Source organism: Hirundo rustica, chromosome 9, assembly GCF_015227805.2.
Source record: "Hirundo rustica isolate bHirRus1 chromosome 9, bHirRus1.pri.v3, whole genome shotgun sequence".
Taxonomy (NCBI): Eukaryota; Metazoa; Chordata; class Aves; order Passeriformes; family Hirundinidae; genus Hirundo; species Hirundo rustica.
The window spans coordinates 21,192,003-21,205,183 of NC_053458.1; the positions used below are offsets into that span (position 1 = coordinate 21,192,003).

At 38.6% G+C, this 13,181-nt stretch overlaps 1 protein-coding gene across 1 annotated transcript; it reads right to left on the bottom strand.

Moving 5' to 3' along the window:
* Positions 1-483: 483 nt before the first annotated feature.
* Positions 484-13,153, bottom strand: FNDC7 (fibronectin type III domain containing 7). The gene is made up of 14 exons (XM_040072396.2): positions 13,074-13,153; positions 12,269-12,398; positions 11,828-11,846; positions 9,864-10,118; positions 8,956-9,216; positions 8,264-8,521; positions 6,759-7,013; positions 5,796-6,053; positions 5,094-5,345; positions 4,434-4,688; positions 3,673-3,945; positions 3,079-3,108; positions 2,455-2,517; positions 484-1,362 (listed from the first exon to the last, which is right to left on the bottom strand). The coding sequence occupies exons 1-13, from the start codon at positions 13,151-13,153 to the stop codon at positions 2,480-2,482; spliced, it is 2,364 nt and encodes a 787-aa protein (XP_039928330.2). The 3' UTR covers positions 484-1,362; positions 2,455-2,479.
* Positions 13,154-13,181: the final 28 nt, after the last annotated feature.

Consider the following 13,181-nt stretch of genomic DNA (forward strand, 5'->3'; position numbering starts at 1 on the left):
TGTAGCTTTAGGAATGGATGACCACCAGCTATTAAGCAAGGTAAAACAGCATTTAAGTGCCACTCTTGATGTTTTGCAATGAGGTTGTCATTGTGTCTTTTTTACTCTTCACCAGCAGTGGATGTGGTAGAATACTAAATCTCACTAAATTCGGGGTCATGTCTGAAATCAGCTGAAGGGTAGATTTTTGCCAGTTCCTTCAGTGGATTGAAAACCTGAGTTTTGAACTATTACTTCTGTGTCAGATGCAATTAAAAATGACGTGTATTTTAAATAATATTTAAAATTTTTTGCAAGTGTTCATATTTGTGTAATTCCAACTAATACATCTTTACTATTATGCATTGAATTTAAATATTTTATTAAGCTTTAATGAAGTCATCTGCTGTGAAATAACCTAGGTGGTTTTTAATCTGTTAGTCCACATGATTTCACAGATTCTGCTCTGAAAGCATCCATTTCATATATCCATATGTTGCCTACCTCCTAGCCTTCTTCAGGAATTTTCTTGGTTCTCAAGTCCTCTTTCAAGAAGGGTTGGGTTGCTTGGAGTTTTTTTGGTAGGATTTTTGTTGCTTGGTTGAGAATTTTTTTGCTTGGGTTTTTTTTTCTTCATGAAGTCCAGAGCTTCATAAAAGTAAATACTACAGAAACAGTATCTATTAAAACATGACATCTGATTGTCCTTTCCTGTGATCGTAAGTCAGCATGACCCATAAAAGTGCGTTTACCTCAGTCTGGAGAGAACCTGCAACCAATCCTGACCAAACTTTTAATCAGCTCAGTGAATGCTAGTGCTATTTCACATAGCAGCAGTGTTAACTATTAGACAATTGTTATTCGACAGTGTCTAATACCTGAATAACAACATCTTGCAGTTACACACTGCCACAGTAGGAGGTGTGTATCTGGCTCAGGTTCATTGTGTTCCTTCTCAGTTTTGCTCATTGTACACATCTACCCACTTTTTTAGAGCTGAATCAGTGTTTTTTTCTTGAAATCACGACTTCTCTTCAGCTTTTCACTTTTTTTTCCCCCAACAGACATACAAATAATACATTGTGATACAATTACACTTCAGTGACCAAAGGGAGAGGAGCTGATGTAGTACTACGACGTTTGTAGTGTGTAATTGAGGTGTTAAAGTCTGTATGCTAGGGAGAATTAAGAAAACGGACACCAACAGTTTCAAACGGCTTAAAGTACATTAGAGTTACTATTAGAGCATGGAATGATCAGAATTGCTGTGGTGAAAAGAAGTAGTTTGGAGCTTGAATTTGGTTCCAAAAGGAACCAGTTGTTCAGATATCTGAAAACCCAGTTAAACACTTATGCTGTGGTGACAATATTTGGCAATGATATCTGCAAAGAAGAAATAATTGAAATAGAACCCTCAAGGAATAAAGCTGTTAATTTTTTAAAAATTATTATTAAGTGAGAAATAAAGCAAACTTTCTATTAACTAATGCAGAGCAGTTTTAAATAATGTTTCCTAAAGAAAGATTTATTTGATTGTGACTAAATGCAGATCATGTTTTAAGAAGCAGCACATAATTCCTGGGCCATCTACAAGCAACTTACTGAAGTGCAAGATTCCCATGAGATTTTGCACAAATGATCAGAGGCATTGGCTAAGATACCTAACACCTAATGTGTTCTCTGAAGAAAGGCAATTTCCAGAATGGATAGTATCTGTTTTTATAGGCTGAAAATAGTGCTTAAAAACCCTGTTGTCTTTGGATACCTTTGTACACATGAGCTTCTGAATTCTGTGTTAGATTACACATACATTTGTAGAACTATTGACCTTAAACTTTGCTTTCGAAGTTGGCTGAAAACCACTGTGGAGTGTGAGAAAAGGTCCTGCCTGGATTAGGTCTCAGATATGTCTATGTGTTCAGCTTCCCTGCTTCCAGTCCTCAAGCAGCTCTGAATGTTGCAGTTAATCACAGATGTGTCTTTCCAGCTTCAGGGGAAAAAAGACTGAAACTAACAATTTGGGAGAATGGTGTTACGAATAATCTTAACATGCAGTCAGGATAGCAGTAGGTGAACAGCAGCAAAAAGGAGATCAGCCTTATGGGGAAAATGTCAGCAGTGATTACTTGCCATCCCTCTGAGACAGGAGCAGAAAATAGTCCAGAACACCAGGAGAAAGTAAATGAGTGCTGAAGAACATTTTTATCTGTTTGGATTTTAAAGGCTTTTCTGGGGAACTATAGCATGGTGACATGAAGGCTTAATTAAGGGAAAGAAGGTTGTTATAAATGGAGGAGAGGACAAATCAGTTGTGCTAGTAGAAATAAGAGATTTCAGAGGTAAATATGATGGATTTTAACAAACCACTTAAGATACACAGGACTGTGAAGTGTTTCCCTCCAATCCCAAAGATTTAATCAGCAGGAAAAGTTGGATTCATACATTCTAATATGAATTTCAATTCTTATAACTTACCTCCTTATCTGAGCCAGAATTTCATCTAGATGTGTTTTGCATTGCTCTTTCCTCTGTAAACAACTATAAAAGAAGTTGGAAATTAAGACAATTACAGTTATGGAAAAGCAACTGTCTTGAGAAATTTTTGTTACAGTGGCTGCTTTTGAAGTTGTTTCTAGCAGTTTCTAGGCAAATAAAGCACTATCCTGCTGAAACCCAGAAGAAATAAGGTAAAATAGATTGAGGTGGGGCACTTTTTTTTTTTTTTTACCCTTCTGAAAATAGAAAGCAGAAGTGCCACCTATCTTCATTTGTAATGGGATGTGGGAAGGCTATAAAAGATAAACCTGCCTTATTTTGTGCTATCAAATAAGTAGGAAGTGTTGTGACCATGCATGATACAATGTTGTGACATGCAGGTCACAATATAGGTAAGGTGGGGTGTTTTTGTTTTGGTGGGTTTTTTTTTTTTTTTTTTTTTTAAATTATACATTATAAGATGGGGGAGGGGATGAGATAAACCTGCATAACACTTCCAGAAGCCTTGACTATCAAATCTATATGCTATATGCATCTTATTTGAACATGATGTAAAAATATTCTATAAACTTCATGAATTTTTAATGAATGTACTGCTCTTACCCATTCCAACAGAGCTTCCAGAGCAGGTGACTGAAATGACATGAAACAGTGGTACAAGTGTTAGGTGTCAGGTTGTAAGCTGGAAAATATTATTAGTATGTAGTCCATCCCTCTATACTACTATGCAATCCCATCAGATAGCAGTAGTTTTATAATGGATTAAATCCATGCCTTGGGAAAGGCAAAGTAATTTCTTCCCCTTTAAATTTTTTTTTTTAACTTAAAAAATACGTTTAGGAGTGATTCATTGCAGTTATTGTTTATTTAAAAAATACATTAAAAATGCTCAATTATTTGCTTCTATATTCTAACCATTCCTAGCCTCCCAGCTGAACATTAACTTTTCTGTATTCACCAGGATATGGGTGATCCCATTAAGAGGCACCTGTGTAGGTAAGTGTGCCCACACCCAAAATGCTGCTGTGAAGTTCCCATCACAGATATTGCAAGAATGCTCTCATAAAGTTTACTCTGCAGTCAACACTAGAGCAGAAAAGTTCTATTCCATGCCACCTTTACTGGCGTAACTTTGGATTATGTTTTTACCCATCTAGCATGCATGGACCTAGGGGGGAAAAAAAAAAATCAATCTACCTGAATATATTTTCTTAGGACAAAATGAAGAAAATAAAGTGAGCTTTGGCCCCTTGTCAGTCACTGGAGCTACCACCACAGTGTAGACATCTCCACAAGGTATCTTGGTGACATCACAGTGACTCAGACCCGAGCTGGGGGTACAGCTGAAATTGCCCTTTGAGCCATGTAAATCAGCTTTGTAGTTTATTGTTTCATCAGGAGTTCTCCAGAACACCCTGATGCCATTGTTGCTGAGTCTGTAGAGCTTCACTCCAGAAGGGCAGCAAGCACCTAAGAAAGTAAGAAACAGTCATGAGCAAATTTTGTGAACTCAATGTATTATAAATTTCTAGAGTCCGGTTTAAACCAGATTAATATGATTACCAGCATTTCAAGGAGAAAATTATTATTTCACAGAGCCAAAATAATTCTTGAATTGAACTAGGAGAGAGAAGTTTTATTAGTCATTTTATGGAGCTGTAATTCAGTCATTGTTTTACATGTTGGAATATTGTTGCCATAGCATAATTTAAATTTAAAAAATTGTTTCTGGAGCAATATTATTAGAACTTCCTTATATGGCAAACTGATGGCTGTCATAAGAACAGATTATATGATTATATGAAAATAATCCAAAGTGCATTTATTTAAAGAGGGAGTTGCAGGTGTATTAGCTGTGTGTTGAATTTCAGCTTTGCTATTTTTATGAGAGGAACACCATACCAAGTACACTGTGTATTGAGTGTTTTCCTTCCCAATTGCATTTACCCTTTACGTACTGGAAGAATATCCCTGATAGGTGCAGTTGGATGTCAAACCCGACTCGCTAACGGCTCTCAGAGACACTGTGTAGTTGGTGCCACATGTGATACATCCCAGGAGACAGTAGGTCTGAAGTGTGTGACACTTTGCCTGTCCTTTTGGAGACTCCAGTGTTGTTACATATGTCTGTGCACCCCTCCCAAGAGACCAGCTGATATTGGTTACCGACTGTGTCACTTGAGTTAGTTGCAGGTCATTAGGGCAACAAGGAGCTGAAAGAGAACAAAAACCAGAGAAGTGAATTCTGTTTTGTACCTGGAAAATGGAAGGTATTTGGAGGGTTGCAGGTAGAATAGTATATGATCAAGAGTAAAGGAATAAAGATGTGCATACTTTTCAGGCATGCTGAAAAATAGTTGACTCTGCTGGCAAGCCTCTAATAAACAGACTATCAATATAAGATCAATTTGTCTCTCTCTGTCTGAGGCAACTGCCAAATGACCTTCCTTGTCACACACACAGACGGGTTTACAGAAAAAGACATTCAGCAATACATAGTACAATGTGCACATATTGTAAATAAAAAATAGCCAAAACCATAGAGTCATGGAACTGTTTTAATATTATGCTGCTAAGTATGTTGTATATAGTTTGTAACTAGATACATTTTCCCATACCTGTCTCTAAAGGAATACTGTAGCTTGGGAAGCTCTGTCCTGCTGGTGATCTTGCTATAGCACTTACAGAGAAAGCAGATCCACAGGGAAGATCCATTAGGGTACAGGAATTCCTGGTGCTTGTGCAATGCCAAAGTCCAGCCTCTCCTCTGGCAGTGACAACATACGTAGCTTCTTCATTGTTAGGTTGCCACTGCACACTTACAGATAGACCCTCCTTTGAGATATTTTTAATTTCAGGACTGCAGGGAGCTGAAATATTTTGTATTAAGAGTATTTAAACAAATTGTTTATGCATACTATATAAGTCACATGTAAATATTAAATTCTAATTAGAACTGGCAAATTACTTTGGAAAAGTATATGATGAATATATGCTTTACTCCTGGTGAGAATTTAGAAATTGTGACAGAAGACAATGTAAGGATTTTGTGTATAAATTGTAATTCTGATTTTCAAAATATTGGAGCTATCATAAACTTCCAATACAAATTTGATATAAGTTCCCTTCTTACGGTACATTCTTAAGGACTTTCAGTCTGGGGGTTACTGGTATTTTGGGTTTTCAAAAAATTTTTATCAGTAAACTTAGTAAAACAGTTAACCGGTAATTTAGCACTCCAGTAACGTTTTTCATCCACGAATAAGTGTGGTGTATAATAATGATTTCTTCAGCTAAAGGAAAATGGGTGACCACATTACCTGTTGCCACGTACTGGGGGGTACATGAGGTGTTGCTGCCCCTGGCCTCGCTGAAGGAGTACACGGTGATGTTGTAGGGGGTGCTGCACTGCAGAGCCGACAGGGTGCAGGCCGTGGCCGTGTCCCTGCAGAGCACCACACCGCTGCCGCCGGCCGCTCGGGTCTCGTACAGGTCAGCGCCTCGCACAGGAGCCCAAGTGACCCGCACCGTGTCGCTTGACGTGAACACGGCCCTGAAGTCACTGGGGCAACAAGGAGCTGCGAACAGAAAAGGCAGACAGGGAAACCCGAATGGCAGTGGAAAACCGGTGTAAAAAAAAACCTTGTTTCATTTATCCTTGTGCTTCATGTCTTCTCCAATGGTGACCAATACTGTGCAAACAGTCCAATGAATCACAGATTTACTTCTTACATTAATTCAGTACCACTCCTTCGATAGAGAACATACTAGTGTTTAGGTCAGACACAGGAGCAATTATGAATTATGTATATCCTTGGTTTAAAATTTTAAAGGTCTAGAAGTTAAACAACAATGTTCTTCTCAATTTCCCATTGAACTTACTACTTATTTCATTTACCAAGTATGAAAACTCCCTATAAGGAAGTTGAAGACTTTGGTACATTCTTCCTGAGGTAAAGCTAAAAAAAAAAAAAAACTTGACAGGACTAGAGTTCAAATGTTATGCCAGGTCTGTGTGTTATTCATATGTCCTTGCCTGATGATTGTGAATTGTTAAATTGTTTTCAAGTTTGTATGCATGTCATTGCACTTGACTATGCAAATTAAGTTTAATTGCAATGTTAACTGTTTCTTTTTCTCTGCCAATCTTTGTGTGTTATACCCAAAACCTGAATAAAAATAGAAGATTAAGTCATTATCTTTCCATAAAAATGTCCAAACAGCTCTACCATAAGTACAGTTAAAGGATCCAAATGAATTTGCAGGAATACATGGCTACTTACCAGTAGTGTAATTGAATACATCACCTAAAGGACTCTGCCCTGCCTTGTTATATGCAAAGACACTAATGAAATAAGTGAAACCACAGTCCGACTGGAAATGGCATTGAGTATACGATGTGTTGCAGTGCACTTCGAAGCCATCGTCGCTCTTCACAAAAACCACGTAATAATGACCCAAACTGACGCTAGACCATGATACCAACAAGTGACCAGGTTCATCCTCCTCAATTGATATGTTCACTGGTGCACAAGGAACTGAAAAAAGAAAAGAAAAAGAAAAAGATCTCAATACAATTATTTTTTTCTTTCTTGAAGTTATACTCTTGGGGAATAAAGGAAAATCAGGGATATATAAAATTATTCTACTCAGCTTGAAGAGTTGGTCTGTCTTGATCAAGAAAACAGCAACTTAGCTTCCTTTGCAGAGGTTTCTGCTTATATTTAGATGATACAGAACAAAATAGATGCTACCATCATGTTTTACAGCAACATCTCCTTAAGGAGCCCTCTGAACAAAAACAGTGGCACCAGACAATATTTCAAAAGGGACTGGCACAGTGTGTGCTCACAAATAGTAGGTTTGGATAATCTGGATAATTGGAATACTAGCATGAATACCATGTGGCATCCAAAAGCCTCTGTATGGGAAAACCTTTTATTTTTTTGTATAAAATTTATTGGCTGTGTCTGAGTAGAACTATCCTTTGTTTAGGTTTCTTTTCTGTTGGCATTCCAAAATGCCACATTAAACTGCAAACTCCATGGCTTTTGTTTAAATAACATTTACTTTCTTTCTATTTCAGTAAAGTGTAGCTTGCTGCTATTTGAATATACGTGATCTAGCTGAAGCAGTGTTGGCTGAGATTACAGCCCACAGCTTAATAGTTGTCTCTTGCATAAGGCTCTCATCCTGTTAGATGCACCACAGAGTTGCTCACATGATTGATCTCCTAACTCCTATCAAAAGTCAAAATGAGGCAGGTTACATCAAATAACTAAGTAATAATGTTGTGTATTTCAAGTAGCATATAATAAAAAGAAATAACTTAGATTTTGATTACATGGGCAGTTCATCTAACAGGTCAGGAAACAATCTGACATGGCAGTGGTGCTGTAGCTGAACTGAGCAAGCTCTTGTCCTGAATATGGTTGATGGTTTCTTAATTTAGTCTAGTGGTGTTAGTTTGGCTGAATGTGCTTCTGTTGGCCCCCTTTCTAACTAACAACTTGACGTGGCCCAGGACAATTCTACACTCAGAGGCAGTCCTTCATGGCATTTCCTCACAAATTTGTTCCACCACTGCAAGGTTTTGTCGCAGAAATATGAAGAATGTTCAGGCTCTTACCCCTGCAATAGAAAAGTATATGGCACAATTCATGAACAAAGGTCAAAAGCAGAACTAGTTGCAAATCACCTATGAATTGCAATGGACCCATTTACATTTGAAATTAAAGAAGTAGATGTTAAAATGCCATAAGCTACATAACAATCAGAAGACACATACTAGTTTTTAAGCTTACTGCATCAGTAGGTTCACTGGATCCAGCATCATTGTATGCTGTGACAGACACATGATATTCAGAGCCGCACTGGAGGGATGGCACCATGCAAGAGGCAGAAGATGTGTTGCACCTCAGTTTCAGGAGTCCACTGGAGACTGTGACACTGTAAGTTAGAGCTCCTTCTGATGGCATCCAAGACACAACAGCTCTTAAAGCACCGCTATTGAAAGCTACTTTAACATCCACTGGTGCATTAGGACCTACGGTATATCAATTTGAACACATAAATATAACTTAGATTATGGCCTTCAGACATGATCTCTTTCACAACTTGCAAACTAAATGCATTTTTTGGGGTGCAAACCTTACCCTCATTCATGTTAAATTGCCATTTTTAAAAAGAAAAGGTCGACTAGAAATCAGTCTGAGCTTGTGTGACCCTTATCCAGACCTGTCCTAAGTACAACTTCAGTGACAGTAAATGTTATCTTTGCGTCAGTAATGTTCACTAAACATAGTCATGTCATCTGAGCTTTCATAAACTTGGAGATGGGGCAAAAATACAATCTGAAAATCTGCTCAGTGTACCTTTGAAAAACAATACAATCATACATTCGCATAAATACTTTCTGATATATTGTTGCTGTGTTGTTTTTGGAATGCTGAGTTGGTTTTAGAAAAGAAAATTTCATACTTGTTCTTTGGTTATATGTGAAATCATCTCCAGGCATCCCATTGGTGTTCCAGGCATAAGCCTTGATAGTATAGAGAACTCCTGGATCTAGATTGGTAAATATCAAGGATGTATTGGTGGTGTTCTGCTTCAGCATTCTGCCCAAACCATCTGATCTCGTGAGTGACACAGAGAACCCAGCTGCCATATGCACAGCTTTCCAGCTCACTGCAATGGAGTCACAGCTCAGAGAACGAACAGACACAATCGGAGCAGCCAGGACTGTTGAGAAAAAACAAAATTACGCTTTTGGTTTTTCAGTAGTACAGTTTAAAAAGGGCCAAATTTGAAATGAATATACAGAAAAAACAATCACTAATCCTGAGAGACAAATCAGTGACAAGAAAATCAGAAAAAATAAATCAATGCAAGATCAACAGAACAAATTTGGAAAGTGATTTGGTGCATCAACTATTGTATTGGACGTTTTGTGAAATGAACAAGAGTTGTATAGAAAGTGTGAAGGGCTGCATGTGTTGAAGAATGAAAATCACCAAGAAGATACTGCATTTCCTGTCCTCTAAGTTTCACATTGTCTTACTATTTTATACTTCTGGTTGTTTCTTCATTTCTTCTATTCCTTCAAGTTATGCTTTTTGTTAAAGTAAAATACATATATTCATACAAATTCTAGTGAATCTTCCAACTGAACTTTTAACTTACTGTACCATCTTAAAGTAAACCATTAATTCAGACTTTTGTCCTGGACATTAAGTCAGATGGCTGAATTCTAGTCCTCAAAAACTGAAAGAAGAATGTGATCAGCACTATTTAAAATAAAGATTATAATAATTCAGGACTGGTACATGCATGAATGCTTTATGTTATAATAACATTAAAGAATTTGAAATAATATTTTGAAAGCCCACCTGTTTTTACTTTTCTGAAAGGTGAAGGCTGGCTTTTTCCTCCTGAATTTATAGATGTGACAGTGACTCGGTACAAGGTGGCAGGCTTCAGTCCCATCACTGTGCCTGGAGAATTTTTTACTATAGTTTCAATGAAGGAATCTCCATCTTGTGCAGTCAGCATGTAATTAGTAGCCCCAGGTACTGCTCTCCATTCCACTGTGATACTGTTGCTAAGTTTTGAATAAGCTTGGTCAATAACAGGTATATCTGGAGCTAAAATGGAAAAATGATAGAGATACTGAAGTTGGAAAACACAGTCCTGTAGAATGCTGCGTGCTCTGAACATTTCACAATGACAAAATGTAGCGCAAATACTCTACACTTTCTATGAATGATTAAAATTTAAGTTAAATGGACTTTCAGTGAACATTAACAAAATACAGTCTTGCGATATTCTAGACCAAATTTCATCTTTCCATAAAAATACTCTAGTACTCTGAAATCACTATTGTAAGAACATTGTTTAACCTAGGTTGCACTGAGAGGTTCTCCTTTAACACAAATTAACTATATTACCAACTAAAGCAATACACAAAGCAATATATACAAAGAAGAAGTGCGTGCTTATAGAAAGCAGTCTGAAACAGGATGCTGAACCATAGGCATTTCTATTAGAAAGCAACATACAAATAATCTAGTCTGGAAGGGATCACAGGAACTCACCGACCCCCTTGCTCAGGAGCAGACATACTTAGGTATTCAATAACATAACCAATCAAATATTGTAATAATGCTTTGGTGTTATACCTTGCCATTCAGAAAGAGCTCTTGTGTACTGCAGACACAAAACTAACTAGAGAATGCATTTCATGACCACGAGTAATTTATGTTCAGAAATCAGTATTTTCGTACTAAAATCAGCATTTATAAAGCAATTGCACATATTGCAAGGCTGCAAAGCACTCACTAGAGGAGAAAAAAGATAAAATGAAGGTACATCCCACAAAAAATTAAGAAAAGGAACATAGAAGTATTTGAGATGAAGTAGGTACCTTGAGGCAAACTCATTCATAGCAAGGCAGCCCATGTGGGACTTGGGAGACTTGAGCAAGTGTAACACACAGCTGCTCAGCTAAGTGCTGACATCTATGTGCTGTATATTCTCTGCTTGACTGTTAGGCAAGACTTAGACCTGGGTAAGGACTTCCTGCACAGAAATCTTTATGAATTTTTACCTGTGGTATTTCCTTAGGTTACCAAAGACAGTATTTTAAAACAAATTAAAAAAATATGTAGCACAGAATTTTACACCATGATTGTGAAAGACCCATCTGCAAATGTCCCACAGGCATGGTCAGACAGAATATCTGGGACTATTTTTACAAATGGGGCAAAAGAGGGTGTCTGACTGTAACTGATAAGAAAGTGCTTGGGACTAAGAGCAGATGTCAATGCTTAGTTGAGTAGCTGTGTACTACATTCCAAAACATTGGAAATATTTGTGCATAGGAGATTGTTCTTCTTTTGGTGTTGTTTTTGGTTTTGTGGATTTTTTTTTTTTTTTCGGGGGTGGGGGGGGAGAGTGATGGTGTTTTCTTTTGTTTGTTTTGTTAATTATTAAAATATACAACAATTAATTGGTTGCTAATATGGGACAGTGTGAATCCCATTTATACCACAGCTATGTAATGAACAGCAGAATTTGTTTGTCTGAGTGTTCTCCTTGGTTCACACTAGCATCAAGGCACAAGTCTGAATACTTGTTTGAGTGTCCAACAGAATTTTCACCCCTAAAAATACAATTTAAAATTTATGAGGACATCAATGTAATTTTAAAAGCCTGAATCTAACATGAAAACATTTTTTGTTTATAAAGCTGCTAGAACTTACAGAATATTTTATTAAAAATCACAAGTGGGTGTTCTCTTCAGACCCATTCAAAAGTAGGCAGGCAAAACCAGAATACCATCTTGAATATTTACCTGTGTTTGCCGAAAATATCTGAAAAGGAAGATGTAACAAAATTAGAAATACAATATGACATTTTCTTTTGAAAATTAAAAATCTAGGAATGTTAGTAACAACAACATAAATTACTATGTTTATTAACACATTTTACTGATATGATGTATTTGCTCAGATTCTTTAAGCATACACAACCAATGAGATTTGGTACAGTTATGCAGATTGTACTGCTTCTGCATTTTCCCATCTGAACCTGCCTATTAATCCTGTTTGCAGTTGTTGACACACTTTGAAAGTATTTTTCAGTCCTATGTAAACAGTGCAACAGTGTTATATTAAAGAAATACCAATGTGGAAGCGGATGTCTGATAGCGCTCCACCCCAACTTTTAGTTTACTTTTCCAAAGAATAGAGTATCATCGCTAAAAGTACCTCTACAGCAAGTAAGTCGCACTCACCATTTTCAGGCAGCTGAGAAGCACTCCAGTAAAGGCTAACGATTCACTTTTTGCACCGCGCATCTTGTCAGAACTTCGTTCCAGCTTGACGCTGAGGCCGATGCCCAGCGCTGTTCCAGCGGCGCTGTCACTGCAGGCGCACTCCCGGGGAGAGGGGGTGGCGCTGGGCTGGCCGCTCCGCCCCGCTGGACCTCAGCTGGACTCGGCTTCTGGCCGCATGGCCGGTGGCTCTTCCCTTCTGCTATAGGGCGCAGATTCTGTACGGTTTACACAAGAATCATAAAATAATTAAGCTAAATGAAATTTGCTCTTCTGCTCGTTGTCTATTGCATTTTTGCCCGCTCACAAGGATCTTCTTTTCTGTGGGGAATGATGCCCTCATCGTATTCCCCTTTGAATGGCACACGGCCACACAGATTGGGAACAAACTATTCCTCATTCCTGGCGATGGGGAAAGAGAAATTTTCCTCGCATTCCTTCGTATTTGTTCCAGCTGCTGGTTCCCCTTTGAGAACGCAACTTTATGTCTTCAAACTGTAACTTCTGACACGATTATAGGAGCCAACAGCCGCTATCGTTGGACGACCCGACAGTGTTTTCCTTCGTTGTTCACACGCATGTATGTCAGCGGGAACCTGGGCGCCTTCTTCGTGAGGGAGCCCCGGTTTTCCCCCGAGGGGAGCCGGGACTAGGGCAGGTTTCGGGGGCCACCCTGGCCAGGCGGTGTCCAGCTCCCCCCTGCTCCCCACACCTCGCCAGGGGCGGCCTCGGGGATCGGGAGCGGCTCCCGCCGTCCCGGGCTCACCTAAGGCAGCAGGAGGCTCCTACCTCAGGGGACGAGCCCTCGTCACCGGGCACTTCCCCAGAGGGAATTTCGGACCCCATGGTCGCAGACGAAGAGAGCCCGGCTCCC

Coding starts and splice junctions, on each gene's coding strand:
- FNDC7 (XM_040072396.2), bottom strand. CDS start 13,153: ATGGGGTCCGAAATTCCCTCTGGGGAAGTGCCCGGTGACGAGGGCTCG. Junction 5,346..5,795: donor CCCCCAGTACGTGGCAACAG/GTAATGTGGTCA, acceptor AAAATATTTCAG/CTCCCTGCAGTCCTGAAATT. Junction 4,689..5,093: donor CAGTATTCCTTTAGAGACAG/GTATGGGAAAAT, acceptor GTTCTCTTTCAG/CTCCTTGTTGCCCTAATGAC.